The sequence below is a fragment of the Alternaria hordeiaustralica genome (assembly GCF_023758085.1).
Source record: "Alternaria hordeiaustralica strain BMP 2776 chromosome Unknown scaffold_1, whole genome shotgun sequence".
Taxonomy (NCBI): domain Eukaryota; kingdom Fungi; phylum Ascomycota; class Dothideomycetes; order Pleosporales; family Pleosporaceae; genus Alternaria; species Alternaria hordeiaustralica.
The window spans coordinates 4,315,985-4,343,277 of NW_026056773.1; the positions used below are offsets into that span (position 1 = coordinate 4,315,985).

Here is a 27,293-nt window from a genome sequence, read left to right on the forward strand (position 1 = left end):
GTCATGCAACAGTCGCTTGCATATTGGACGATGTTGATCAAAACATTCAGATGAGGATTACTTCTTCTATTCTCTATAGCACCACATTTCGCGTTACCATGACCGTCCCTAGACCGTGCCCTACTTCCAAATATTACAGTATATATGCGCGTCTCCAATGCGCGTGATGCAAATGCCAGGAGATGATGCTCCTATATCGAAGGAATAGCTCGCAGACCAACAAGGTCCTAGATGCGAAGAGAAGTCTAATGCAAAGGGCGAGAATTGAAAACTTATGCGTCGGCGGGTTTCCTTCCGACCATGAGGTACATGGGTGTGAAGAGCTTCTCCCTGCCACCGGCAACAAGGCAGTCGGCTGCGAGGGCAAGACTGTCGGCAGTCTTCTGGGTACCCTTGGGGGCGAGACCGATCACCTCAAGACCACCGACGAACTTGTGGATGAGGCCACGTCCGACCTTGGTCATGCGAAGAATGGTGGGGATGTCGCCAATGGTGCTGATGTACTTCAGCTGGCCAGAAAGCGGCCAGTACCATGGGTAAGGGTCGTCCCTGTCTGCCAGATCCTCGTTGTGCTCCATCACGAAGCCAGCCTTCTTCATAGCATCGAGCGCAACCTCAATCTTCTCCATGTTGGAGATACCGTCACCAATCTCAATTCCAAGACGGATCTCGCGGTGGTGGGGGTTGTCATTGTCGTACTTGTCGGTCATAAGCCACTCGTAGACACCGAAGACACCGCCGGGCTTGAGAACACGGAAGATCTCGCTGTAGATGCCCTCGAGCGATGGTGCGTGGACAGTGGCCTCGATGGCGTAGACGGCATCGAAAGAGTTGTCGGGGAAAGACATTTGCTACCACGGGTTAGTGAGGGTACTCAGGGTGTGGAAGTATATCGTACCATGAAGTCACCCTTGGTGAACTTGAGCTTGTCTGATAGACCCTCCTTCTCGGCGTAGGCAGTGGCACGCTCGATCTGGTAGTCGTTGTTGTTCAATCCAACGACGTTGACACCAGCGAACTTGACAATCTCACGGGCGGGACCACCGACACCGCAGCCAACATCCAAGACGCGCATGTTGTCCTGGAGGTTCATCTTGTGGGCAAGGTAGTGCTCGTGGCGGGCAATGGCCTTGTAGAAAGACTCGCCATAGGCGTAGCGGGCGAAGTGGAAAGATTGTCCCCAGCCGTACTCGTAAAGGTCGGTTGCGAGGTTGTAGTAGTGTCTTGTGAGGGTAGCGTATTCATCTCGTCGTTCCTGGGTCTGTTAGTAAACACGGTATGCAACAATGCCACATATGCATACCTTGCGGGTCTCCTCAGTCTCGTCGCCAGCGGCCTTGTTGTCCCAATGCTTGAAGTACTCGTCGACAGCGGCTTGCTGGGCAGCCTTGTCCTTTTGCAACATGGCAGTCATACCACCGCGAGCCTTTGCAGACTTGCCGTGCATGGCCTTGTTGAACTCGGCATCGCGAGAATGGTCTTCCTTTTCGAGCGCAATGGGAGACATGATGGATATTAAGAGTGATATGGGGTTATGCGGGGAGTGAAGTGAATGAAACGGATAGTAGAATAAACAATTCGAAGAGGACAGGACCCTGAAACTTTATAAAGACGACCCCGGAGAGGAAAGAGCGGTATGGGTAGGAGATTGGGACTTGAATTTCTTAGGGGGTAACTGGCGTCGCCCAATCACGACCGACTCTGTACGCGGCCCTGGTCAACAGCGCTAGCGGTCGGTCCTCGCCACCCGAGCGCGTGAAAGCCAAGACCGTAAGAGGCGTATAGCGTAGTGCCTAGATTTCTACCGTCACTCCCATACCATCTGTCGCAACAACCACCGCGCCCCACTACGCGTACTCGACGTCCCCAGATTCGCTCGGCGAAGTCGCGAGATTACATTCAAAACTCAGCCACTGTCGCACACCCTACACAGCAGGCCTCACCATGCCGCCGCAAATCAAGAGCGACCTGAACCGTACGTCATGTCTTTTTCCACTGCGCGTAGCATGCACTAACTTTTGTAGGATCGGGGTGGGAAACTACTGACTTTCCGTCCGTCTGCGAGAAGTGCCTGCCGGATAGCACATATGTGCAGATGCTGAAGGAGGACTACGGCGCAGAGTGCAAGATCTGCACGCGACCCTTCACCATCTTCCGCTGGAAGGCCGACCGTACCGCGCGACAAAAGCGAACCAACATCTGCCTCACATGCGCCCGCCTCAAAAACTGCTGCCAGCACTGCATGCTCGATCTGTCCTTCGGTCTGCCCATCGTAGTCCGTGATGCTGCGCTGAAGATGGTGGCGCCCGGCCCACAGAGCGATATCAACCGACAGTACTATGCGCAGGAGCACGAGAGAGAGATCGAGGAGGGACGTGGAGCGATGGAGGCATACGAGAAGACGGATGAGAAGGCGCGCGACCTGCTTAAGCGTCTCGCGCAGAGTGAGCCCTACTACAAGAAGCAGAGACGGATAGAGGCTGAGGAGGGCGAGAGTGGACAAAAGGCGTTGCCCGCGCCTGGCGGTGGTGGTACAGCAGGCGAGAGCAGTCACGTCCCCGGACCGATCAGAACGCGGGATTCGCGAGGTACACCTGCGCGAGGAGGCATGAGGCCCGGAAGAGGAGGTCGCATGGGCGGCGCATCCGCGGAGCCAAACCCGCAAGACTGGCTGCCACCTTCGGACCCTAATGTCGCATCACTTTTCGTCACGGGTGTGGAAGACGACCTTCCCGAGCACGAGCTCCGCAAACACTTTTCACAATACGGTCAACTTCGGTCACTGGTCTGCTCACATCGAGCGCATTGCGCGTACGTCAACTTCGTCAAGCGGGAAGACGCCGAGACAGCAGCGGGAACACTCAAGGGCAAGGTGGTGATTAAGGGCTGCCCTATGCGCGTCACTTGGGGCAAGCCGAAGCAGCTGGACAGCTTAGATCAGAACGTCAGGATGCAATACGCAAAGGAGGGAAGACAAGTAGCGGGCTCATCACGACGGGCAGCTGCTTCCCAAGCCGCCATTGAGGCTGCACCACAGAACAGCCTGGACAGCATGGTTGTTGCACCTCCACCAGGCGCAGACGACGACGTCCAGTACGCCAGCTTGGCCGGAAACTAGGTCTTTATTTCTTGCATTGGGTCGGCGTTTTGGACTGTATGGGTATCATGATTCATTCGATGTGCATAAAAGCCTAGGAGGAACAGCATTTTGTGCCTCCCAATGTACTCTTTCCCTTGCCCTTTTTGATATCCTCGTTGTCGCCTCGCTCGGTATGCTCGTGTATCCGCAGTTCTGCCTGTGTTAGCCTATTGATCCCGATACCATCCATAGAAAGCATACTGTAACTTTCGCCCTCTGGGTCCGCTGCTTGCCCTTGGACGACGTTTTCTCTGAGGAACTTGGCCACCTCCTCGGCATGTACTAATGACGATTGCAACTCTTCGCTTCCGATTCGTAGGTTGCGGTTCGCCTCAAACTTGTTACGGGCTTCGGTGCGGGCGGCGAAGAGCGTGTTCATGTCGCCTGTACTGTGTGAGCGCGGGAAGTAGGTCAATGTCGCATTTCGTACCTTGGAAGGCGATGCGCGCGGATCGCAGCAGGTTCCGGTATGCAACTAGCGCCATTGTGTGTAGAGTCGGGGCGGTATGCAGTGAATAGAGCGTTGTAAAGAACAACCAGTTCCGCTCGGAACTTCCGCGAGGAAAGTTGGCACACGTGACATCGTTCCCGCCAGGGTCCCCCCGGCTGGCGATCCGACACCCGCTGACGTCGCGCAGCTGAAAGTGGTCCACACACGAGCAACGCTTCGGTGGCCTCAACGGTAGAAATCTAGCTCCCACACCGGGCTGCGATCTACCAGAGCCAACATGGTGTCCTTCTGGCCTTGGAAGGTACGTCGAATCTAACTACGCGCTAATACGCTTGCTGACTGTGGCAGGGTAGCGAAGATGCCGCCTCGTTCGAGAGGACGCTCAACACTCTTACTGGCAAGATTAACAGAGCTGCCGCGCGCAATGACAAACAGAAGCAGCTCTCGCGACGCGCGCGCGTCATGTGGACGCTTTATACCGGCTTCGCGTATATTCTGGTCGCGGTCGTGCTCACCTTCGTGACGGGCTGGCAGAATTGGGGTCCCATTGAGGGAAGTGTGGTGGCTGGCGGGCCTGTCTTGTATGTCCATCGTCATCGCAGCGACGAATATAGCTAACCCTCCAGGATTTACGGCCTCCGCTACGCGCTCATGAGCTACTTCGACTACCGCATCCGCAACACTGAAGCCTACCTCAAGAAACTGAACAAAGAACGTGACGCTACCATTGAGCGCCTCAAGGAAGCCACCAAGTACAACTCGACCCAACAATTGCTAGAGAAATATGGCGCCTCGCCCAAACAACCCGAGCAGCCACAACAAGGCGACTCCCCCGGCCGCAGAAAGTCCCAAGGCCCTCAGAAGCCAGCGCCGCCGCCAGGCCCCCGCACTGGCATGCCTCCTCCCCCAACGGCAAACATCCAGCGACCCCAGCCACAGCAACTCCCGCATACCCCACAGAAACCTCCGTCGAACGTCTCATCCCCTCAAGGCCCATCCCCGCCACAGCAACTGCCCCCACCCGAAGCCCCAGGCGCCGAATTCGCGCCCAACGCATTCAACACCGGTGCCGTCGACCTGACCAAGCAATACACCGCCGACTCCCCCGCCGCCTTCACACAAACCCACTGGTACGACCGCATCCTCGACGCTCTCCTCGGCGAAGACGAAACACAGGCTAAGAACCGCTTCGTTTTGATCTGTTCGGAGTGCCGACTTGTAAACGGGCAGGCTCCACCTGGCGCCCGTACGCTCGAAGATGTTGGGAGGTGGAGATGTGGTGGGTGCAGTGCGTGGAATGGAAAGGAGAAGCCGCGGGAAGATGATGTTACGAGGCTTGTTAGGGATTGGGAGGCTGAGCGGAAGGCGAAGGATAGACAGGGGCAGGGAATGGATGGGGGTGTGAAGGAGATGGAAGAGGTGGAGGATGAGGGTGTGGTTGTGGAGGCCGAGGCTGAGGCGGACAGCAGTGGTGAGGATACGCCCCCGCCCAGTCGGAATACGAGGAGTAAATCCAAGGGTAGGGGGAAGAAATAGGGAGGTTATGGTGGGCACGGGCGTCTAGGTATGTCGGGATGGCATCAAAAGGGCGCGGATAAGGGGGGTTATGTACACTAGATATTGCTATGGCTTACTATATTCTCGTAAGCCTTCCTAGAAGACAGAGGAGAACCTGAAGATTTCGAATCGTCCCAACTTCACTCCAATTTGTAGCACGTGCACCGCTGGCCATGTATAAATACCTCTCTTCACTCCCTCTCTTCCTGTTTCTTATCACTCACCCTTCATTTGGGTTTTACCAAAAATCGCCGTCCGGTAATCCCATGGTGTGCGCTTCCTCCCGCGCCTCTCCATAATCTTCTCCCAAAATACTTCTCGTCCGCTACGATGGGCTGTGCTTCTGCCTCCGCTTCGTCCTCCGGATTTCTCCAAAAGGTCTAGGAGACCATGCCATGGTGTGCGCTTCTTCCTCCGCCTCTCCATCATTTTCTCCAAAAAACAGCCTCAGATATGACCTATGGCGTGCGCGCCTTCTTTCGCTTCTTCATTATACTCTCCAAAAGACACATGCCACCAACTAATGAGGTGTCCTTCCTGCGCTGCTTCAGCATCTTCTCCAAAACATACGCGGTTCACCCAAATGGTGTGCACTTCCTCCTGCGTCTTCTCAAAACACTGCCGTCTGCTCAAAAATTCCATGCAGGCATTTGAATGTCCTGACGACTGTCTTTGTCTTTTCAAAAAAGGCAGTCATGACTATCGAATGTCTCCGTTTCTGGAATCACCAACAAAATTACTATGGACGCCATGGCAGTGGGAAGAGTCGAGAACCCTCAATTGAAGTTGTGCATGGCCGGTCGAGGAAAATTCCTCTTGAATATTACATGGCCGGTCGCTGCTCTCCAAAACCGTATGAAGAGGCATGTGATGCAAGAAACTTCTGGATATTACTGGCATGACTGAGAAACATTCAAAAATAGCATACGAATGCATCATGAGCTCTCTCTCTGTCCAAAAAAGCAAAGCCATCTCAGGATGCTGTGAGAAAAGATCTTTTCGACACGTCCATGTGTCGGTCGGGCGGATATAAAAACCTCACTGCATCCTCTGGTTTCTTGTCTTCTACACTCCACAACTTTCTGTGTTCTTACCAAAATGGATGTACAACGTGCGGATGGTGTGCGCTCCTCCTCCTCCTTCCTCAATTTGACCAAAACATCATGGATAAATATCTGATGGTGTGCGTTCCTCCTTCCGTGGACTTCAAAAATGTACTACAAAACAAACAATGTGCGCGTGTGTCGCTCCGGAAACACAAAACCTGCGCAACAAGTTCATGTGCTCGTCCTTCTCTTCTTCGCCTTCCAAAAACTGAGAACAATGTACACATGTGAGAACCTGTGCTTCCACAAATACTTCTACAAACTATCGATGTGCCGACTTTGACCCCGGTTCTATAACAAAGGAACAATCCAGAAATTGCTCGCAATCATCCCGATGGGCGGGTCTTGGCGCGTGGGTGGTGTATAAAAGCCCAATCTGCGCCAGCTCTTCTTGTCTTCTTTATCCCACACTTCCGGTGCTTTTTACCAAAATGCGTTTCTTATTTACCTATGGTGTCCGCCTGCCTCCTTCTTCCTCAAAATCCCCACCCAAAAGCACCATGTGTGGCTCTGGTCCACCAAATCTGCCACCTTATTCGCCATGAGCGGTCCTTTGTCGGTAGCTGGAGTATTAAAACCCGGTCTTTGCCGGCTGTTCCTGTCTTCACTATCCTACAGTTTCCCTCAATTCTTTCCAAAAGTCCCTGAGAACGAGTCGATGGTGTTCTCCTGCCTCGTCGGTCTCAAAATGCCTAGGCCATTTCGCCATGTGTGGGTGTGGCCCACCAAACAGCCACCGCACCGTTTATAAACGGGGCCTTGTCGGTAGTTGGAATATAAAAACCTCATCTTTGCTGAGCCTTCCTGTCTTAATTATCCCACACACCTCTGGTGTTTTTCCAACACACTATGGTTTCCTACCATGGTGTTCGTCTGCCTCCTCGGTCTCAAAATACCGCGGCCATTTAGCCATGTGTGGGTGTGGTCTACCAAAGCGCTTTCAGACTTCAAGAATGTTGTCCTGCCTGCTGGCCTTCAAAAATGCATCAATGTGGACATATGGCTGTCTGGACGCTTGGAAACACTGTAAATCGGAGACGCACGCGGCTATGTTCCCAAAACGCGAATACATCTATGTCATGCTTCGGCGTTGCGAAACCCAAGAAAGCAAAGCGAATGACTGCGCTAGTGGATGAAGGCGTATAAAAGCCCGCTCAGCTGCTGCTCTTCTTACTCCTTCATCACACCATATTCATTTCGTACTCCAAGATACTGATGGAGCTTTGGGATGTCTGCCTCCTCCTCTTTTCACCCAAAACTAATGAACATACTTTTCGATGAGTGCGCGCCTCCACTCTAAAGCTCACCGTAGAGTTGTTATGTTTTCTGTCTCCTGCCAGCCCCGAAGGCCATCAAAATGAAACAGGGCTCAAGAGAATGATTGAGCAGTCGGCTTCTCAACAACAAGAACAAGAACGTCATGAGGCTTCCGCTTCGTCTTCTCCCTTACAAAAGAAATATGATCGTCCAACATGGTCTCCCGGCTTTCTGAGCTGGGGATCGTGTATATAAATACCTCCTGGACTGGGGTGTCTTACTTCTTTATACCTTCACCGTCCTGTGCTTTACACCAAAAGCCGAAGTGAACGCCTCCATGGCTCTGCCCTCTGCAGTTCTGTTGTTGCATTGCCAATAAGCCCAATTAGAGAATTGTCATGACAAAGCTCTCGGTCTCTTCCATCACCCTACCAAAGAGCGACTAGATCACCTTGATGATCTGCTTTCTGCGCCTGGCCTCGCTTCATCAAAATGTGGCACATACATCAGCCATGAGCTCGTCCCTCCGCTTCTGCCTTTGTATTACCACAAATCTGGTCATACTGGTATATGGAAGACGAGAAGGACTGTTCAAAAGAGTAGGAAATCGTGGACATGTTCTCCGCTCCTCTAGATCTCTGCGAAAGTGAATGTCGAAAGCTTGATGGAAGCAAGAAAGATTTGCTACTGTTATAAGCACTTCTACAGTATCTAGACTTCGGAGTTGCATATAAAAGCTCCTCCGCGGCAGTACCTCCCACCTTTCATACCAAATACCAAAACACTGTTGATCAAAAAATCCGTGTCAGAGTGGGCCATGTGCGGCGCCCTCTCTCCTCTTAATCCCAAAATCTTCAAAATCATAATTCCTGCTGCCATGGCTGCGCACTCTTAAAAACGATGACTATGGGCACATGCTGTTCTTCGGAAGATGTGGAGCAATACTTGGGATATCTCCCAGAAAAGGCTCATGTCTGGAAACGCGAAGATGTCTCTCGATGTCTGCGTTGCTTCTGCAAAAAACACCCATGGACCACTTGGATGGTGTGGAGGAGCGTGTTGTGTATAAATACCTCTCTCCGCCAGCTTCTCTCTTCTCCTTTCTACAACACACTGGCTTTCCAGTGACTTCCCAAAGCGTGGTCGGCACATGCCATGGCTCGCTCTTCCCCGTTCTTTTTGGACACTTACAAAACGACACTTGTACAGTACTATGACCTCGTTGTCTTTTCCAAATCCAACATCAAGATTTCCATGTTCGTTGCGGTCTGCAAGCCCGTCTGAACTGCTTAAACCATTCAACAAAGACGTTATGAGAATAGGAATGTCGCTGAAATCGGAACTACCCAGCGATATGTCGCGTCCCCTCGAAAAGTTGCACGCTCCGGCGTATGAGACGATAATCCAAAAATATCTCATCTTCTAAGGCATGGCTCAGTGGACTTCGCAAAGGATACTCAAGTTCCATCGACCTTGTGTCTCCTCTCCTCGAATGCCAATTCTTCAAAATGCGGTATCCTTCAAAATCATACTGGACAAGGGCCATGGGCGAGACTTTCGTTCTTTTCGCGCTGAATATCGGTAGAATTTGTTTATGGCACGTCAAAAACGGTGTATAGGTGTTGCATGTGTGTGTGCTCGGCGGTGCTATCGAAGTGCAACAAATACAGCCCGGCATCGTGACACCTCAAATATGCACCACCGCGGCGAATATACCAGCCGCCGGTGTTGTCTTTCTCGTTTTCTCTTATGACTGTCACGTGCAAATGGGGCTTGGCTGATGTGTAAATACCTCCTTCCGGCTGCCGACCTTCTGATTTCTTCATTACACATCTTTCTCCCTGCTTTACTAAAACGATTATGATACATTGCTATGGCTCCGCCTTCTCTGGTTCTGACAGCCTTCCCGAAAATATCACATTTCAACATGCATGGACTTGCTGCGGTCCCAAAAAACATCAATACACCGCTACATGAACCAACCCACGCAAACACTAAGTCATGCCGCGTTACTGCGAAGTGTCGGCAGACTGTGTATAAAGCCTTCCCCTGGCACTGCTGTTCGCTTTCTCGCTCACACACTCCTCGTGAATGGTTTCCCAAAAGCCTCAACATGAGACCCAATGTTTTGAGGATCTGCAGTTTCTTCAACAATACTTAAATCAAAATGGCGAAATCCCATGGCTGTGTCCCTGTGGTGGACAAGATATGAAAGCGGTCAGTACCTCTTCCATGCTGCTTCTGTGTTGAAACACCAAAACAATAAGATACAACCTCCCATGGGCTTCGAAGCCGTTGTCTGCACCTTGCTTCATGAGCGCAATGAGTTCGCAATGGCCATGTTCAACCCTCCCAAGGCCTTTAAACATGTCGGAGTTCCGGCGCATCAGTCTCTCGACAATCATTGCGTCAAAAGTAGAGGCTACTCCAAAAATGAACAGCCCAGCATCATCATGAAAAGAGTCGTGGAGATGTTGGCATTGGCCATGACGCGGTGGGAAGGCGGGGTCGCTAGCGTCTAAGCACTATATAAACCCCGCGATCTGGGTGACCTTCTTCATCATCACACTGCTCTTCTATCTTACCAAAGAACGTGGTTACAAACCAATGTCTGGCGTCTTCTGAGCAGCTTTTAACATATTTCAAAACACTTACAGACCTTTTTGATGTGTCGAGCATCGCCTGGCAGCATGGGATGTTGAGCTTTGCATTCGACATGCATTCCACTGATATCAAAACTGCATATAAGACAACCATGTAGCAGACCGACGAGAGAGCCTCACTCCGCTAGTTTCCAAAATGTTTATCTTTGGGTTTGGATGGGCCCGTCGGCTCTGCCGCCTCTGCTATAAGACATCTGCTTCGTCCTCCTCTTCTAAAGCATTAGAAACACGCAAACCTCAAAAAACACGTCCAAAAGTTCCATATGTGTTGAAAGCTTTTGGAATTCTACAATTACTGAGCAAATGAGAAAGAGTGGCATGCTCTGAGAATGAAAAGTCGTCACGAATATCGAATGGACTGATCTCCTCTCGAGCGGCGAAATCGGTGGAGAGAGAAGCTATATCGAAAGCACAAAACAACCGGCAGATGAGCGACCTCCGAGGTTTTCTCTCACTATCCATACTTCAACTGGCATTGACACCGAATTCAACGTTCGTGGATGTCATGAATTGGCTATCACGAAGTCGCTGTGCACATGCTTGTGTAAACCCTTGGATATGTTTGAACAACTGGAAAGCTAGACGCAAGCTCCAAATGAACTGGCGTCGGTGCTGAGCAGATATAAAAGCTACTCCTTCTGCTCTTCTTCCTTAACCATTCAATCCGCTCATTTCTAAAATCAAAAGTTTTGTGCGTCATACGTATGTCTGATCTCTGCGAGAGCGAGCACCAAAACTATTTCATTCAATTAATATGTCTTCTCCTCCTGTTCTTCTTCCCCTATCCTTCTCGGCATAAATGATACAAACCCGCGAGAGACACGTGACATGCTGTCTGAGTCTGTCCGAAGCCACACAGAAAATGCACGGACAACAATAGGATGTCCAGCAGTCCGCGAGCTTTACTTCCATGACTTTTCCCCCGGGTCTCTCCGGGTAGACCGAAAATCACAACATGACCGCCTCATGTCCTCCTGGGCTTCCAGTCCGCATTCCATCTATCGAATTTGAGCAATGTCATCTCCATGTTGTTTGACTCCAAAAATAAACGGCAAGCAGAGCATGCTGCTTCTCTCGTAGATCGTCCACATTTTTAGCCCATCAAAAGGGTCATTTGGCTTTGACATGAGCGTGCTGCTCTTCTTCCGACTCAAATTCGCAACAGGGACTTCCATGAAAATACACGATACCTACACCTATGTTTGCCGTCCAGGTTGAAAAGCCACTTTATTTCCATCACCACTGATATGGATTGAACAGTGATGAGCTGGTCGTAATACCTTGCCCAGTGTCAACGTCTACAGTCACGTGTTACCCAAGTACCAGCGACCGCCAAGATGTCACTAGTCCCGAGGGTATAAAATGCTGAGGAAGCTGCGAACTTTCTCTATACTCAAAGCATACTTCATCTTACCAAAACCGCCGGAGCCGTGGTCTATGTCGTCCGGTCCAAAAACGTTCGCTTCTACAAAGCGATGTCTGCTCCTGCGATCACCCCCCAAAAAGACCCACATGTTTGCGGCCTGTGTTCAAAAGCTTTGGACAGCTAGACGCATGGTCTGTTCCGGCTGAATGCCAATCTTGCATGCGAGAAAGCAGTCTTTGGCTCGAGACATGAAAGCAGTGGAACGTTCGAGCTTGTCTCTATTGAAATCCTACTCCAATTGATTAAAATGGGCATCCTAACCTCTCATGTCGTTCGGTTCAAAAAGCACGACTGCAGAGGACATGCCGGTTTCTACCATCTACTAAAAAACATGATACCTTTTGTAAATGTGTCCAAAGATTTATATCGGCAAATAAATGCCTCCTTCCAGACAGTCCTCCTCTCTGCTATACCACGTGACAGCGTGGGACAGAGGTCACAAAGTGCGGTAGAACCTGCGAGCTTCTTCTCTCCTAAAGCCTCCTCTTTTTTACAAAAATTACGAAGACGACGGCGCCATGTCGTTCGGTTCAAAACACAAGCTCTAACATTCATGGCTGCTTCTCCGTTCGACTTCCGAAACCACAGTAGCCTCCATTTACGGGTTGCAGTATCCAAAATAGGCATCTGAACGCGCCATGTTTGCTTCGGACAGTCTTCCATTTTTTGACACCAGGAGATAGTCTCGTTCTGGGGATATAAAACGCCGTGCAAGCTGCAAGCTTTCTCCCTTCTGAAACATTCCTCCCACATACCAAAACGGGCACCAAATGGTCACATGTCTCTCGGTCCAAAACTCTTGTTCGACCACCTCATGGCTGCTCTTCCCTTCGACTCCCAGAACAACAACGGTTCTCCCAATGTCGAACATACCCAGAAACACTACAGCAGCACACAAATGTCTGTTTCTGGGGTTCTCCGGCCTTCTACACCGAAATGACTCTGTTACGGACAAAATCTGGTTGGAAGAGATATATGACTGTCTGTTGGACTGCATCTACTTCATCAAACCTCTTGTCGCCTTTTCCCATGGTGCTGAGACGATTCAAAATCGTATCAAGCGATGCTATGAGAGAGGTCGGAGAAAGAGAGGAATTGAAAGAGAATCAGAATATAATCATGTTGGAAAGACGAACTTCCTGGAAGCATCAAACAAGTTTCTTCACCCACGCATGAGAGAGCAATGCTCGAGCTGCATAAACATACCGAAACAAAAGACATGCTCCTGGCGAAGCATTGGAACGTGTATAAATACCGCTCTTGGGTCTGTCTTTCTCTTCTCTGCAACACCTCCGACCTTGAAGTCTGAAAAGGCGTGGATACCTTGCTATGTGTTTGTCCGTCTTTCTGGGGCGTTCTCCAAAACAGATTCTTGAGTTCATGATGGAGTGCGCTGTTTGCGCTGTTCATAATTCACGACTAGAAGCCTATAGTCCTGACACAGGGCTAAGGCCATGTATAAAGTACCGCTCTCGGGTCTGCCATTCTCTTCTCTACAACACCTCCAACTATGGACTCCAAAAATCGAGATAAAAAGGACAAATGGCTTCGGCTCTGCTCTTTGTTCCCTCGATCATTCTCTAAAAGTTATCATTAACAATCTATGAAGTGCGCTGCTCGCGCTGTTCAAACTACACAAACAGAAAATCATGTTCCTGACACAGGGCTGAGGACGTGTACAAATACTCCTCGAATTTCTGTCTTTCCCTTCTCTACAACACTTCCAGTCCTGGGGTCCAAAAAGAAGAAGATAAAATTCAATGACTTCGGCTCCGCTCTTTTTCCCTAGATTGTTATTCAAAACTCTGGATCAACAATTTCATGGAGTGCGCCAGTCTTGTTTTCGAAACAATGCAAAAAGAAACGTATGTTCTTGGCGTAGGACTGGGACTTGTATAAATACCCCTTGGGGTTCTTGTTCTATTCTTCTTTCCAACACCTCCAGTCTTGGAGTCCAAAAGACAGGGCTGGGAAAGACCCATGACTTCGGGTCTGCTCTTTCTTCCTTGTTATTCTCCAAAAAGCGTGGATGACGACCATATGGCGTGCGCTGCTCGTTCGCGGCAATGCTGATTGAGATTTCTTAAGTGATGATGATGATCATCATCACCATCGTCAGCTCTCAAATGCCCCAACCACACGCCATCAAAACTTCCCTACTATCGTACACATGCAAACCACCCCACGACCCCACGACACACCACCCCTCCCATCTCAACTTCTTCATTTCCCCTTCGGCTTAACCTGAAAAAAACTACTCATCTTCTTCATCCCACTCGTATCCACCTTCTTCAGCGCCTTAACCCCCCTCCCCTCACTCTTCTTCTTGCGCTCCTCATCCTCCTTCTTCCGCTTCTTCTCCTCCCTTTCCGCAATCTTCTCTTCGTCTTCTTCAATCGCCCTCTTCCGGGATATGTTGTCTGATATGCTGCGTAGAGACAGCGCTTCGGATTTTAGAGCGGAGATGGCGGAGAGGTGGGTGTCGAGGGGTGTGAAGCGTGCGGAAAGGAGGGCGAGTAAGGGGTTGCGGAGGGATGGGGGCGTGTAGGAAGAGAGGAGGTAGGTTAGGGATGTGCGGAGGCGGAGGAGGTGGGGGATTTCTGTTGGGGTTGTGAGGGTGGGTTTTGAGGGGGCGTCGTCGGGGGTTGTGATGGTTGTTGTGACGCTTGTTTGCGAGTCGACTATTGTGCTGTTCTCTTTCTCCGCGTCTACGTCCGCGTCTGGCGTTGGTGACACGGTGGTCAGTGTGCTTTCCTCGCGTTTTATGCTCATGACAGGTATCTCCAGGGCTGTCTTGATGAACCTATCCTCCATCGACGGCGGAAGCCCCTTCTTCACCATGCGTTCGGCTTTTGAAAGGAGGACTTCTAGGAGCTTGGGGTGCGAAAGGCGGTACATGGACTCTTCGCCTGCGTCGACTGTGTCGCATATCCTTCGCATCTTAGTTTCTATCATAGTCTTGAGGGTGGTATATTGCGATAACAGCGCTTTCCAGTGTGGCGACGAAGAGGAGAGTGCGTCAAGGTAGTCATCGAAGGCGAGGAAATGTTGCTTCGTGTCTTTTGCTGACTTTGGTGTGAGGGCGGGGAGGATGAGGAACAGGATGTCGATCGGTGTTGCGATGAAGAGGTCGGCAGATTTGGTGATGTAGCCGCTGCCTATCCGTGAGGTGTCTGTCTCTTCTGTAGCGTCATCCTCGCTCTTCTCTCCTGTTATCAACCAACTCTTGAAGTCTCTCTTCGGCGCAGCGATGCGCGTGAACTCGTAGAAGCCTTTCTGGGGGCAGAAGAAGTATCGTGATGGTGTATCGTTTGCGGGGTTGTCGAGGCTGACTATGCGCGCGTCTTTGGATGTGTCTTTTGGCAGAACGAACAGCTTCGGGGGGTTCGACGTGCTTGCGGGCAGCGGTTTGGCTGTGGTGGTGGGTTCGGGCGTGGCTTCTTTGGGCGCGGCCTTTGCGGGTTTTGAACGTGTGCGTGCCATTGCGAGGTGTCTGCTGGTGTAATTGGGCATATACAGTATCGAATGTGGTGTCTCGAATTCGTGGTGGAATCGGAGTTCAGGCGCGTCGCGTGGGCGCAACCTTACACGCGCAATCCCTGTCACGTCACGGTTTCGGATTAGATTAGTCTGGGGTGAACCACAGTCCGGTGTCAACAAACGCTACGGGGCCGGGCTATGCGCTTGTGAGTCCTGCCTGACGATCGACTGTTTCCCATCTTGCTTTTCCCGCTTTCCAGTATTGGCGTTGCTATGGGCCACTGCGAGATAGCGCATTCGATATTGCACCATCACAACAATGATCGTGCGGGAGAGCCCCAAGTCAAAAGGTAAGTCGCCTACAGTATGCGAAGGTGCCGGCATGCGCTGACTCTAGTGACAGTCAAGAACAACCAGCCCAACTGGCCCCCGCAGTCGCCCGTCGAAGCCCTTCTCAGCTCGCCGTCCGGCCGTAAGAGGTACGAGAGCCGCCGCCAGCGCGACTCCGCATCGCCATCCCCCTCGAAACGCCGTCCAATGTCGCGCGGAGGTGTGCCAGCGGGCAGTGACGGAGAGGAGGATGAGGAGACGCTCCAGCTGCAACTCCAGGCCATCGAGGCCAAGCTGAAGCTGAAGGCGCTGCAGAAGAAGAAGAATGAGTCCCAGGATCTGGATCGCAATGGAGCATCATCACGAGCGAGCATGGCCACCAGCATGCGCAGAATCGACCTGCCGCGGCCCGAGACCAGACAAGACACCGATGTCGAGGTACCGCGATCACCAGTCCGGATGCGACAGGCGCCAACCGAGCCGAAGAGTCCTGCGCGCGTTATGCTGGGCATAGACAAGGGACTCACAGCCCGCGATGTTAGTCTCAAGCGGCCAGGAAGTGCTGTTAGTGGGCGCACGTCGCGGCTGGGCTCATCAAAGGATGTCGAGCCGCCCAAGATCAAGTCCTTCAGTGAGCGCATCGCGGAGAGCAGGAACAAGGAGAAGGAGCGCGAAGAGAAGGAAGACAAGGCTGAGCAGAGACGGAGTAGGGGGTTTGGGCTGCAGAACATCGAAGCGCTGAAAGACCGGCCGTCGCTATCACGAACCAGCTCGTCTCAGAGTACCGACACCAAGACGTCGCGCGACATGCCTCCGCCGGCCCTCAGGAATCACAGCCGAACGCAAAGCTTACAGAACCGTACATTTGGTGGTCCGCCAACTCCAAGACCAGGCTCCACATTATCCTTCAGGCCTGAGAGTTCACGCCCGACCTCTTCCTCTTCCAAGGCCACGTCTAGCAGCTTTGGCTCAACACCGACCGCCACAAAGTACGCCGACATCTCCTCACGCGACGAAAGCGCCGATGCTCCTAGTTTCGAATCGTTCTCTGGTCTCCACCTCAAGTCGAGAGAAATGCAACACAATGTGGTCACCCGTACACTAGAAGGCAAGACGGTCCTCACTATACCTCAACTCTTGAAGACCGTCAAGGCGCCAGAGTATGATCCACCGGATTGGGAGAACGACTACGTTGTTCTTGGGGTCATCTGCTCAAAGTCGACACCACAAAACTCCAAGAACGCCGCGAAGGACCAGACCAAAGGCAACCAGGATAAGAACCTTGACCAGAACGGCAAGTTCATGGTTATCCGTCTGACAGATCTCAAATGGGAGCTCGATCTCTTCCTGTTCGACACTGGCTTCTCGCAGTTCTGGAAACTGCCTCTCGGCACACTTGTTGCTATCCTAAACCCGGACATCATGCCACCACGGAATCGCGACACCGGCAAGTTCTCACTGAAGTTATCAAGTTCAGACGACACCATACTAGAACTTGGCACCGCGCGAGATCTAGATTTCTGCCATGCACAACGGAAAGACGGCAAAGAGTGTGGTCAGTGGATCGACGGTCGCAAGACTGAGTTCTGCGAATTTCACATCCAACTCCAGGTTGACAAGGCTAGGAAGGGCCGCATGCAAGTCAACACCATGACCGGGTTTGGTGGAGGACCAGGCGGCGGCATGTTTGGCCGACGCGGTGGCCCGAAGGGTGATGAACTCAAGAGAGAAGGCAAGTATCACGACCGCGAACTCCACGAAACCGTCTACATCGCTCCACGACCCGGCGGCGCAGCCAAGCTCATCGATCGCGACCACCAAAACTGGGAAGGCGGAGCAGGCCGAGAAGATCGCTTCCGCAAGCAACTCGCCGAAAAGGAGAAGGAAAGGGAACTAGCAAAGAAGCTGGGCACGATGGGAGATGGCAGCACCGGAGGCGACTACATGAAGCTCAAGGGCGCTGGTACCCAGAACCTCCCCGCAAGAGGCTACACATCGTCGCAAGGTTCCTCAGGCGCAAAGCCCGACAAACCCGCCGACGTGGACTTTACCAGTCTACTCAACCGTACGTCAGCCGATGTTTCTTTGGCGCCTGTTAAACGTAAACGCACAGCATCGGCGAAATCATCCAATTCAAGCGACCCAGTCGGCTGGGGCTTCAAGTACGGTCGTATCCCATCACCGAAGAAGGACACTTCTTTCCCTTCTGCATTCCGCGGTACACGCGAAGCCAGTCCAGCGAAGAAGAAGGCGCGTCTCTTATTAGCTGGAAAAGGCATCCGCGAGCCCGGACGCGAGAGTCTAGGCGGTCTCGACGCTGGTCTTATTGCTGCTATGGACGACGACGACGACGACGATTTGGAAGTTGTTTAATTCTTATTTGGAAAACACTAGGGGAGGTATACACAAAAAAACACGAAGGGGAGGGCGTTTGGGTCACAAAGCTCGCTGATTGGCTAGAGCTAAGCGAGCAACGGGGTGCATTTCGACTTTTCTGGGCTGATGGATACCGCAAGGCTTTAGCGTGGAGCGAAGCCGCATTAACGACTTTCCTTTTGTTTTTATCTTGTACAATATTATACCCGCTTTGTTACGCTGAATTGAGTACTGCGTTCACTTTACTAAGATTCTGAGACTGGATGAACGGAGAGAAGTGAAGGATTCCTAACTATACCAACGACGCACGTGCGACCACATCACCGAGGGAAAGAGCAGGACCACCAACTTCCAAACTCAGAACACGCCAACATGGCGGCCCCAGACTCTGATTCCACAGACAACAAAATCTACGCCCTCATAAACTACGAAGACCCCTACGTCCAACCCCTCATCCTATCCGCCCTCGAAAAGCGCTTACCAAACTCATCTTACTCGCTAATATCCTCCATCTCCCGACTCCCCTCCCCCTCCTCCCGCCTCCTACAATGGGTGCAATACGAATCTATCGACTTCGACCACCTCATGGAACAGTCCTCTAGTAGTCTCGCCAACGCCTACATAATCCGCAAAGCCCTAATCCGGAAACACTACCTCAGCACCACCATCGCGAATTGGATAACCAAATACCCGGATAGCGTACTCAAGAAACATGTCAAGCCGAGTGTGGAGTTTGAAGTCGATTATGCGGAGTTTCTGGATGATGCATTGGTTGAGGCGTGGGAGTTGAAGGAGAGTTGGGGGAGGAATGAAAGTTTAAGGGAGGGGGATGGGGAGGGGGATGGGAAGGAGAAGAGGGAATGGTGGATTCTGAAACCGGGGATGAGTGAGAGGGGGCAGGGGATTAGGCTGTTTAGTAGTGAGGAGGAACTGGTGGGGATTTTTGAGGAGTGGGATCCTGAGAGTGATGATGAGGATGAGGAGGATGCGAGAAGTGATGCCGGCGCCAACAGCAGCCTCAGCATCGGCGAGCAGCGCAAAGACGAGAAAGAGAAAGAAGAGGGAAACGGCATCATAACATCCCAACTCCGCCACTTCATCGCACAACCCTATATCCACCCCCCTTTACTCCTCACCCCTCCTTCCACATCCACCCCCTCCCCTTCCTCACCCTCTCCGCTCCGCAAATTCCACATCCGCACCTACGTCCTCGCCACATCCGCCCTCCAAGTCTACGTCTACCGCCCCATGCTCGCCCTCTTCGCCGCACGACCCTACGTCCCTCCGTGGGACGACGTGTTACAAACCGACCGCGACGAAGCTATGCGCGCGCACCTGACGAATACGTGTTTACAAGAGTCAGGGGATAGGGAGGGCAGTGTGGGGTTATTCTGGGATCTCCCCTCCTCCCTGCCCTCCCAGCCCGACCTCGGGTCCGTCAAACTTGAGAGTAAACCGGACTGGAAGGACAAAGTCTTCTCGCAGATCAAGGAAACGACGGGTGCGACGTTTGAAGCTGCGGCGAGGGGCATGTCGATACATTTCCAGCCTCTACCCAACAGTTTCGAAATCTTTGGCTTGGATTTCATGGTGGGCATTGAGGAGGATGGGGGACTGAACACGTATCTGTTGGAGGTGAATGCGTTTCCGGATTTCAGGCAGACGGGGAGCGAGTTGAGTGGCATGATTGAGGGGCTTTTTGAGGGGGTGGTGAATAGGGCGGTTGTGCCATTCTTTGGGGTGGAGGGAGAGGGAGGGGAGCGGGAGGATGGGATGGTCAAGGTGTTGGACATTGATCTGGGACGGCGTTGAGAGAGGACATCTTGTGGAGAGACGGGACAGCATAGCATGTTCACGACGAATAAGTTTGGTCAGAGTTATCACTCGTATTTTCCTTGATCTATACTACGTTCCCTTCCATGTCCTCCATTTACCATCGATTCAACCGCTGAGCACCGTACACCAGCTCGGTGTCTGTTCATCGAGACGCCCAGATACCAAGCAACTGCATACCGTGATCCCGCAGTCAAATCCGTATTCCCTACTTACTAACTAAGTTACTCTGGCCAACGCACATATGCGTGCTGTCCAGTAAATGCCCCAGAGAAAACACCGATTACAATGCCCTCTTAGCAAAGAAAGGTGTCCACTACCCTTCAGTACCAAACAAACATTAAAGGCCGTCAGTAATGCGAACCTTTTCGTAATGTAATCGTGGGTATCCTGATCCTGTTCCTCGACTCGCATAGGTCGAAGAACACAAAAAGCAAACGCTCGCTATGCAAACAATCAGTCACAAAGGACCTGATGCAAAAGGGGAGTTGGGAACGCTTGGTGATAGTATCTCAACACAAGCTACGATGAAGACTTGTTCAAGACGAACGGGCTGAAGGCCGTTAGATGTTGTCAATTGACATGGATGAGGTAGAGTGCTCACTGCGAGCCCGCTTGTCTGCTGCCTCGCGCTCGAGCGGCTCACCGCTGCGCTTCTTGGATGTCTTGGTGGAGCTGCTGGAGCTGTGCGCTGACTTGACACGCGACCATGAATCAAACGAGATCTCTGTTACTGTATAAGCGGGGGTTTCACTGGCGAAGGTTGAAGAGACTTACCCTTCTTGAGCTTGCGGGTCGTAGGCGGCGGCGATGTGAGCAGCGATGGTGTTGGGACGGCGTTCTTGCCCTTCTTGCGGCTCGGAGTCGCGACGGACGCATCGATGTCGGTGGTCGCCTCCTCGTCGTCGGTCTCAACACCGTTGGCGCGGTCGCGCTCTTTGATCTCTGCTTGGAACAGAAGACGGGGTTTGATAGACGAACGGGTAAGCGGGCGACGGGCTTCATAACCAATCTGGCGGCGGACTTGCTTGTCATCGGCGGAGAGGTCGTCGTCTTCCTCTGCCGCTGAGGCGCCGGAGGGTGCGTCGTCATGGAACTTGCGGAAGACCTTGCGGCCCCGGAAGATGTACACCATGCCTTCGTCACGATCGACAGCCGCCTCCATCTTGGCTGTCTTTCGGTCGACCACCTTCTTTGACTTTTGAGGAGCAGCCTTTGCCTTGCCCTTGCCCTTGACGGTGATGAATGGGTTGTCTTCAGTCTGGGCACCGGGAGTGGGTACGCGCTCCTTGGAGTCGGTGTAGATGGGGATCTTTTCGGTGTTCTCGTCCATCTGCTGGGCGAAGCTCTCTAGAGTGTAGAGGTTCTTGGTCTTGCGGCCCTTGCGCGGGGTCGGCATGGCTTCGTCGATGGTTGAAGGCCGGTTGGCGGGGAACAACACGCGCGCGGTCGAGCTGACGTCTTCGATGCGACGCTTGCGCGGCGTCTTTGCGGGAGTGGGGAGCATACCCTGTGGAGAAGTTAGCATGTTGGGTTGTATTAGGTGCGGAGGCCGTCCGGCACTCGACGCGGTTGTTTGTCAACCGCATCGGGCCCAGGCGGTCACCTCAGGTAACATACAGGAGCCATGTTCGCAAACAAGGTGCGCCGGGACGAGCTTGGTGCAGCCGTGTCGGAGTCAGAGTCGAGCGGGTTGAGGTCCAAGGGCGCGCGACGGGTCGAGCGTGGGGAGCGGAGGTGTTGGTGTTGTGGGGATGCAGGCGACGACGGTGGTGAGAGTGCAAAGGAAGCGTTTGCGCGGGCTGCAGAACGCTTGGCGTGAGAAGAGGCCGTTGGCGTGATGTCGCGCCTGGTCCGTGGGCTTGACCGCTCCTGTTGGTGAGTGTGAGCGTCGTGCTGGGCGGCCACTCTGCGCGATCGGCGCGGTGAAAACGGCTCGTAGTTGTCTCCATACAGCGGCGCGGGCGGCGTGTGGACGCGACGGGGCGGGGACGGCGTGCGCTCCATGTTGGGTGGGATGATGCGGGTGTTTGTTTGGGATAGGGCAGTTGTGGTGTTGTTGTAGCAATACAGGGCGAATTGTGGGTATCCAAAATCAAAACAATGCCACAGCAAGCTCGATGTCGCAGGGCCTCAACGTTGGGATGACAATGGATGCAGTATCGATATGCGCGCAAGTGGAGATGGCGGTAGGGCTGGTGATGGTGAAGGTGAAGGACAAAGCCGGGTGGAGACAATGGGCTATGTCACGACGGGGAATGAAGGAAGTCGCGAGGTTGGGACGGCAGGCGCAGATGGCTGGTGCTCCTTCCTTGGCGCAACGCGGAACATCAACAAACCCCTGCTAACCGCTGGCCCCGCCAAACCAAATACGTCAAACACGCCAACGCTGTCAGTCGTTGAAACTCACCAAATCAATTCGTCTAGAAGAGTCCGACACAATACACAGCACCTTGAACACAGCATGGACCCGCCGAACCTGGGCGCGCTTGACCTCTCCGACTCGGACACGGACGCGTTGTTCGACACGCCCGCGGCACGCAAGACCAAGAAGCAGACAAAAGATGCGGACAATGACGCAGCAAAGACACGTTCAAAGGAGTCGCATTACACGACAGAAGAGGCGCGCGAGGCAGCATTGCGCAGGGAGTTGGAGAGCATACGAAACGTCAACAAGGTCATCGAGGGCGTAGTTGAGAGCCTGCAAAAGGCCAAGGACAACATGGCTGTAAGGGACAATAGTAGAACTACCGCAGTCTCTAGACTGACGATGAATAGACTGTATCACGCACCGTCCAGAACGCGTCTACCTTGCTCCAAACATGGACGCGCATACTTTCCCAAACAGAACATAATCAGCGTCTGATCTTGAACCCGCAATGGCAGGGTGCGTCGCAAGATTTGGTTGACATTGAGGAGGAAGAGGTACACCGCCAGCAGGCTGCACAACGTCGGGCGGCAGACGAGCAGGCGCGGAGAGAAGCTGCGGCTAGGAAGATAGAAGAGGATCGCAGAAAGGCTGAGGCGGCTCCCAGGGCAGGTACTCGAGGCAGAGGCAGGGGCGTCCGACCACGCGGTGCTTCGACATCGTCTACAGGGAACTATACCGGCGTAGGCGGACAGACCGGACGTGGTATCAGTCGCAGCGACTCACGAGGTCGAGCAGGCAGTGGCATTGGACGAGGGCTCCCGCGGGGACGGGGTAGAGGCTTGGGTTGATGGGATTGCACACACGCCTTCGCCTCACCTCGAACGCATACATGAAATACCCAATCGACATTCACACCTGCGTCGTATACTTTGCAATCTGGTGGTGTCGAGTGCTGAGGTCAGCATAATTTATCGCGCAATTTCGGAACGCCTCACTCAGTTTCTCTCATCTTACCATCCCGGGCATCCATAGCTTATCTTACCACGGCCTTTCCCCCCGAGCAACCGCGACACGAGACCTCAAATCCGTACCTGCAGCTCGATGCAGCTCACGGGCCGTTGGTGATGCGGATGCGCTTCTCAAAACGGCAAGGTCTGAGAACCCCACTTGTCGTCAGTTGGACCCCGCCGTACGTTTCTTGAGATCTTGCGACGATCCGGGGATTTAATAGACTCTGCTTTTCCTGCTCTTCGACCTGCTTTCTATTTCTCCTTCTCTTGCTTTTTATGATTCTGAACTTCTAGATCGCGCAATGGAGGTCCCGACAGCAACGTCGCTACGCGACGTTTACCCCGAAGACGCGCTCCCAGTCGAGACAAAGCGATGGGAGAGCCTACTAGCCAAGTTCAAGGACCTCTATGGCAAGCAAGCAGACTTCGTCGCCAGAAGTCCTGGACGCGTCAATATTATTGGCGAGGTAAATTATCTGCAAGCAGTCTATCACCTGTCGCTAATGATTGTAGCACATCGACTACTCCCTGTACGAGGTTCTGCCCATGGCCATTACCGCCGACTTCATCATGGCCGTAGCTGTGCGACCATCTGAAGAGAAGCCGCGCGTACGGATAGCCAACCTCAACTCTGAGAAATTCCCCACTCGCGAATTCGAGATTCCCGAGGGAGAGATCCCAATCGACGCTACCGAGCATGAGTGGACCAACTACTTCAAGTCTGGACTGAAGGGTGTTTCACAACTACTGCAAAAGAAGCGAGGAGAGTTCACATCCGTCGGCATGGACATTGTATGCGATGGCACAGTACCCAGTGGTGGCGGTCTATCGAGTTCCGCGTCCGTCGTCTGCACAAGCTCTTTGGCTGTGCTGGCTGCGAATGGTGAGGAGAAGATTGACAAGACCGAACTATGCGAGCTTGCGATTGTATCTGAGCGCGCAGTCGGTGTTAACTCTGGAGGGTGAGTCTTGCCTACCTTTTGCATCCCAAAGCTAACAAGTCGTAGTATGGATCAAGCAGCCTCCGTATTCTCCCTCCGCGGCTCAGCCCTATACGTATCGTTCAAGCCCAGCCTAAACTACACAAACATCGAGTTCCCCAAGTCCGACCCCGAACTGGTTTTCGTTACCGCCCAAAGTTTCGTTGCTGCCGACAAGCACGTCACAGCACCCGTATGCTACAACCTGCGCGTCGTAGAATGCACATTAGCAGCTGTCTTCCTAGCCAAAGCCTTCGGCTTAAAGAAAGAGCTTCCAACAGACTCCTCTCCCCTCGGCGTCAGCCTCCGCGGCTTCCACGACACCTACTTCGAAGACAAAGAGAGCGTCTCCGACAACACCAAGATCTCCGTTTCAGACTTCGAAACGCAACTCACGAAGCTAATCCAACACACCGAAGACTACCTGCCCCAAGAAGACGGCTACACGCGCGCACAAATCAGCGGGCTGCTGGGTATCTCAGAAGACGAATTGAACCAACGCTACATGTCCAAGTTCCCCGTGCGCGCCGAAAAGTTCATGCTCCGCCAGCGCGCTCTACACGTCTTCACAGAAGCCCTCCGCGTGATCAAATTCCGATCGCTACTTGCATCTCCCCCATCAAACGACCGCGCATACCTCCAGTCCCTCGGCGACCTCATGAACACGACGCAAGATTCCTGCCGCGAAATCTACGACTGCAGTTGTCCCGAGCTGGACGAATTGTGCGATTTAGCCCGCGCGGCTGGAAGTTGCGGAAGTAGGCTTACGGGTGCGGGCTGGGGTGGATGCAGTGTGCATCTTGTGCCGAAAGATAAGGTTGAGGCGGTTAAGAAGGCGTGGGTGGAGAAGTATTATAAGAAGAGGTTTCCGGATATCAGTGAGGAGAAGTTGAAGGGGGCGATTGTGGTTAGTGAGCCGGGGAGTGGGAGTGTGTTGTATAAGGTCAAGGATTGGAAACTTGCTTAGATGGAGATGTACGGATGAAAGTGTGGGGTCTGCATGCGCTCATGGAGGTTTGGCGCGGCGACGTCGACCAGAGTAGGCTGTTTGGTAGGTCATAGTCACGGCTTTGAATATGTGACAATGCCATTGGTTTGTCATGCACCACTCCATCATCACAGTTCCGTAGATGTGAAATATATCACGCAGTCAATTCGATGATGCTTTTCCTGTCAAACTTTGGTTCATGTCACATCCGCAACTCTGGTTCTCTTCACAGATCCCCATGGTTGCATGCGACGCAGGACCATGTTCGTCAACGTCAATGGTATAATAAAATCTGCAACACACACGACTATATTTCTACAACTGTCTTCTCTTCATCATCGGCGATATCACAGCTTCTACTTCTCTCGAGATCACCTCTGCCCACGATAGTCCATTGTAGACCGCGCAGGCACCATCTTCACGCCCACTTTCACATCCACAGCGTATCACAATATCCCAGCTCAACCGCCCTAATCAACACACACACACATACCAAAAATGGCAAAGCGCAATCCAAGCCGCCGCAGAAAGTCTCCTCGCAAAGCAAGCGCCCAGAACACCATACCTGATACGCACTATCAAGACGCAGCAAATAGTCAAGCAGGATACCAACCATACAATATGCCAGCTTTCAGCGAAGACAGCATTCAACGACAGCTAGGGGGGTACATGGTACTGCCACCGACGTTTGCACCCGTCCAAGCGAACATGTGGCAGCCGGGGTGTTGGTACCCGTATACGCATCCTGCTACGGGAGAGGAAGTCGCGGAGTGGTATGATGACCAATACGCTCGCAAGCACGAAGACGGATGTGAACGGTTCTACCACGAAGGGGACTGCTATGTTCGCCCTGACACCGATTGGTCTCCGCCACCGCTGTATCAGTATGGTGAGGAAGACCATTTGTACGGCCGCAAGCACGACAACGGGTGTGAACGGCTTTACCACGAAGGGGCCTGCCACGTTCACCGTGGTGACGGTATTTCTTCAGGGGACACTGTTTCGCCACCGTTGTATCAGTATGTGGAGGGCTATCATGATCCGATCTTGAAGGGTCTAGCGCCGGATTGGTGGAGGCTGTTTGGTCATGATGTGCCGAAACAGTTCATTCTTTCACCAACGACAGTGGAGGGACCAGATGTAGGTTCTGAGCCGAAGAAAGTGGAGGAGGAAGATGGGGAGTGGGATGCGGCAGCGTATTTTGGGCCGTATCGTGCGTCTGACATCGAGGCATGTCGCGGGCCTGAGAGAGCGTGTGGTGAAGAGGAGGCAAAAGGAAAAGACGAGAGAGAGGATAGGGAGAATTCTGCGGATAGGAGTACGACAAAGAAGCCTATTGAGGGCTCTAAGCGAGAGTGCAGGGGAAGAGATGACTGGGAGTGTGACTTCTGCGGCCCGGAGTGCTTTTGCTGGACTGTCAAGGCAGGGAAGAGACCTGCTGATGACATTCAGTCGCCTATGATGAGGCTATATCAAGAAACATGCCTGAGTATGGGAACAACGACAGGCAGGAGCTAGTTTACTGCTTTGCCGAGGACAAAGGCATGACTTCTTTGGTAGCCTACCGACGTGAGCTAGCATAGACGTCGTTACGAAATTCCGTTCATACCTTTCGACGACCGCAGCTGGCTTTTGGGCGGAATGAAGGCAGAGGCGTGCGTGTGATGGTGTTGTGTCGCTTGGGCGAAGCCACTCGTACGACTGTGAGGCGGATGTCTCGCGTGCGGTCTTACGCGGGATGGCTATTCCACGTGGTTGTACTCGCGGCATGCATGGCTCTGGACTTGCTGAAGTAATCTATTTTTTTGATGAATTCATCGCGATTTGGAAAGCGGATGTAGTTTGGTGGTGTGACAGGCGTGGGGTGTGGTCGGGGTGTGGTCTGACGATAGGCATCATAGGGAGGCTTGGACGCGGTTCCAGCCAACGTTTAAAATCGTAAATTTTCTTTGCGCAATTTTCCGCCAGACGGCACGCTTTCGTTTCTCTTTTGCTATGAGCGTCGCACTTTGCGACCGAGCTGCTGCAGTGATTGTGACATGGAAGCCTGTTCGAGGTGGGAATTCAAATGGACCGCATAAGCAGACTTCTTTCCGCGTTCAGTCGATCTGATGAAGCGAACCGTGGTGGCGTTCTGAACTGCACTGAAGTCTTCATGGATCTGGATCCAAATCCGGTTCAAGACAGCCTGATGGACAATGTGGCTGATGTTCCCCTTTCCAGCGAGATTGAGCCGAACAGCGTACGTCAGGAGGCAGCTGCGAGGAGAGAGGCAGATGAGGCCACTCGAAGCGGCGAATAAGAGACAATAATCATCGATGCGATC

General features: G+C 52.7%; 10 protein-coding genes across 10 annotated transcripts; 6 read left to right on the top strand and 4 right to left on the bottom strand.

The window, feature by feature from the left end:
* Positions 1 to 272: 272 nt before the first annotated feature.
* ERG6_1 (Delta(24)-sterol C-methyltransferase) lies at positions 273 to 1,507 on the bottom strand (the record flags this gene model as incomplete). The annotated part of the gene is made up of 3 exons (XM_049384027.1): positions 273 to 851; positions 899 to 1,255; positions 1,304 to 1,507. The coding sequence occupies 3 exons, from the start codon at positions 1,505 to 1,507 to the stop codon at positions 273 to 275; spliced, it is 1,140 nt and encodes a 379-aa protein (XP_049249545.1).
* Positions 1,508 to 1,944: 437 nt separating this feature from the next.
* Positions 1,945 to 3,118, top strand: SLT11 (Pre-mRNA-splicing factor slt11; the record flags this gene model as incomplete). The annotated part of the gene is made up of 2 exons (XM_049384028.1): positions 1,945 to 1,975; positions 2,025 to 3,118. 2 exons carry the CDS (start codon positions 1,945 to 1,947, stop codon positions 3,116 to 3,118), a joined length of 1,125 nt encoding a protein of 374 aa, XP_049249546.1.
* A 73-nt stretch (positions 3,119 to 3,191) lies between these two features.
* Positions 3,192 to 3,624, bottom strand: MZM1 (Mitochondrial zinc maintenance protein 1, mitochondrial; the record flags this gene model as incomplete). The annotated part of the gene is made up of 3 exons (XM_049384029.1): positions 3,192 to 3,292; positions 3,341 to 3,523; positions 3,570 to 3,624. 3 exons carry the CDS (start codon positions 3,622 to 3,624, stop codon positions 3,192 to 3,194), a joined length of 339 nt encoding a protein of 112 aa, XP_049249547.1.
* Positions 3,625 to 3,867: 243 nt separating this feature from the next.
* On the top strand, positions 3,868 to 5,126 carry J4E84_001398 (uncharacterized protein; the record flags this gene model as incomplete). The annotated part of the gene is made up of 3 exons (XM_049384030.1): positions 3,868 to 3,891; positions 3,939 to 4,171; positions 4,217 to 5,126. 3 exons carry the CDS (start codon positions 3,868 to 3,870, stop codon positions 5,124 to 5,126), a joined length of 1,167 nt encoding a protein of 388 aa, XP_049249548.1.
* Positions 5,127 to 13,822: 8,696 nt separating this feature from the next.
* J4E84_001399 (uncharacterized protein) lies at positions 13,823 to 15,082 on the bottom strand (the record flags this gene model as incomplete). Its single annotated transcript, XM_049384031.1, has 1 exon — positions 13,823 to 15,082. One exon carries the CDS (start codon positions 15,080 to 15,082, stop codon positions 13,823 to 13,825), a length of 1,260 nt encoding a protein of 419 aa, XP_049249549.1.
* Positions 15,083 to 15,398: 316 nt separating this feature from the next.
* On the top strand, positions 15,399 to 17,782 carry J4E84_001400 (uncharacterized protein; the record flags this gene model as incomplete). The annotated part of the gene is made up of 2 exons (XM_049384032.1): positions 15,399 to 15,429; positions 15,483 to 17,782. The coding sequence occupies 2 exons, from the start codon at positions 15,399 to 15,401 to the stop codon at positions 17,780 to 17,782; spliced, it is 2,331 nt and encodes a 776-aa protein (XP_049249550.1).
* A 375-nt stretch (positions 17,783 to 18,157) lies between these two features.
* Positions 18,158 to 19,597, top strand: J4E84_001401 (uncharacterized protein; the record flags this gene model as incomplete). The annotated part of the gene is made up of 1 exon (XM_049384033.1): positions 18,158 to 19,597. One exon carries the CDS (start codon positions 18,158 to 18,160, stop codon positions 19,595 to 19,597), a length of 1,440 nt encoding a protein of 479 aa, XP_049249551.1.
* A 584-nt stretch (positions 19,598 to 20,181) lies between these two features.
* J4E84_001402 (uncharacterized protein) lies at positions 20,182 to 21,625 on the bottom strand (the record flags this gene model as incomplete). The annotated part of the gene is made up of 3 exons (XM_049384034.1): positions 20,182 to 20,345; positions 20,396 to 21,128; positions 21,239 to 21,625. 3 exons carry the CDS (start codon positions 21,623 to 21,625, stop codon positions 20,182 to 20,184), a joined length of 1,284 nt encoding a protein of 427 aa, XP_049249552.1.
* Positions 21,626 to 22,082: 457 nt separating this feature from the next.
* Positions 22,083 to 22,837, top strand: J4E84_001403 (uncharacterized protein; the record flags this gene model as incomplete). The annotated part of the gene is made up of 2 exons (XM_049384035.1): positions 22,083 to 22,346; positions 22,397 to 22,837. The coding sequence occupies 2 exons, from the start codon at positions 22,083 to 22,085 to the stop codon at positions 22,835 to 22,837; spliced, it is 705 nt and encodes a 234-aa protein (XP_049249553.1).
* Positions 22,838 to 23,301: 464 nt separating this feature from the next.
* J4E84_001404 (uncharacterized protein) lies at positions 23,302 to 24,946 on the top strand (the record flags this gene model as incomplete). Its single annotated transcript, XM_049384036.1, has 3 exons — positions 23,302 to 23,466; positions 23,513 to 23,961; positions 24,007 to 24,946. The coding sequence occupies 3 exons, from the start codon at positions 23,302 to 23,304 to the stop codon at positions 24,944 to 24,946; spliced, it is 1,554 nt and encodes a 517-aa protein (XP_049249554.1).
* Between the last annotated feature and the right edge of the window lie 2,347 nt (positions 24,947 to 27,293).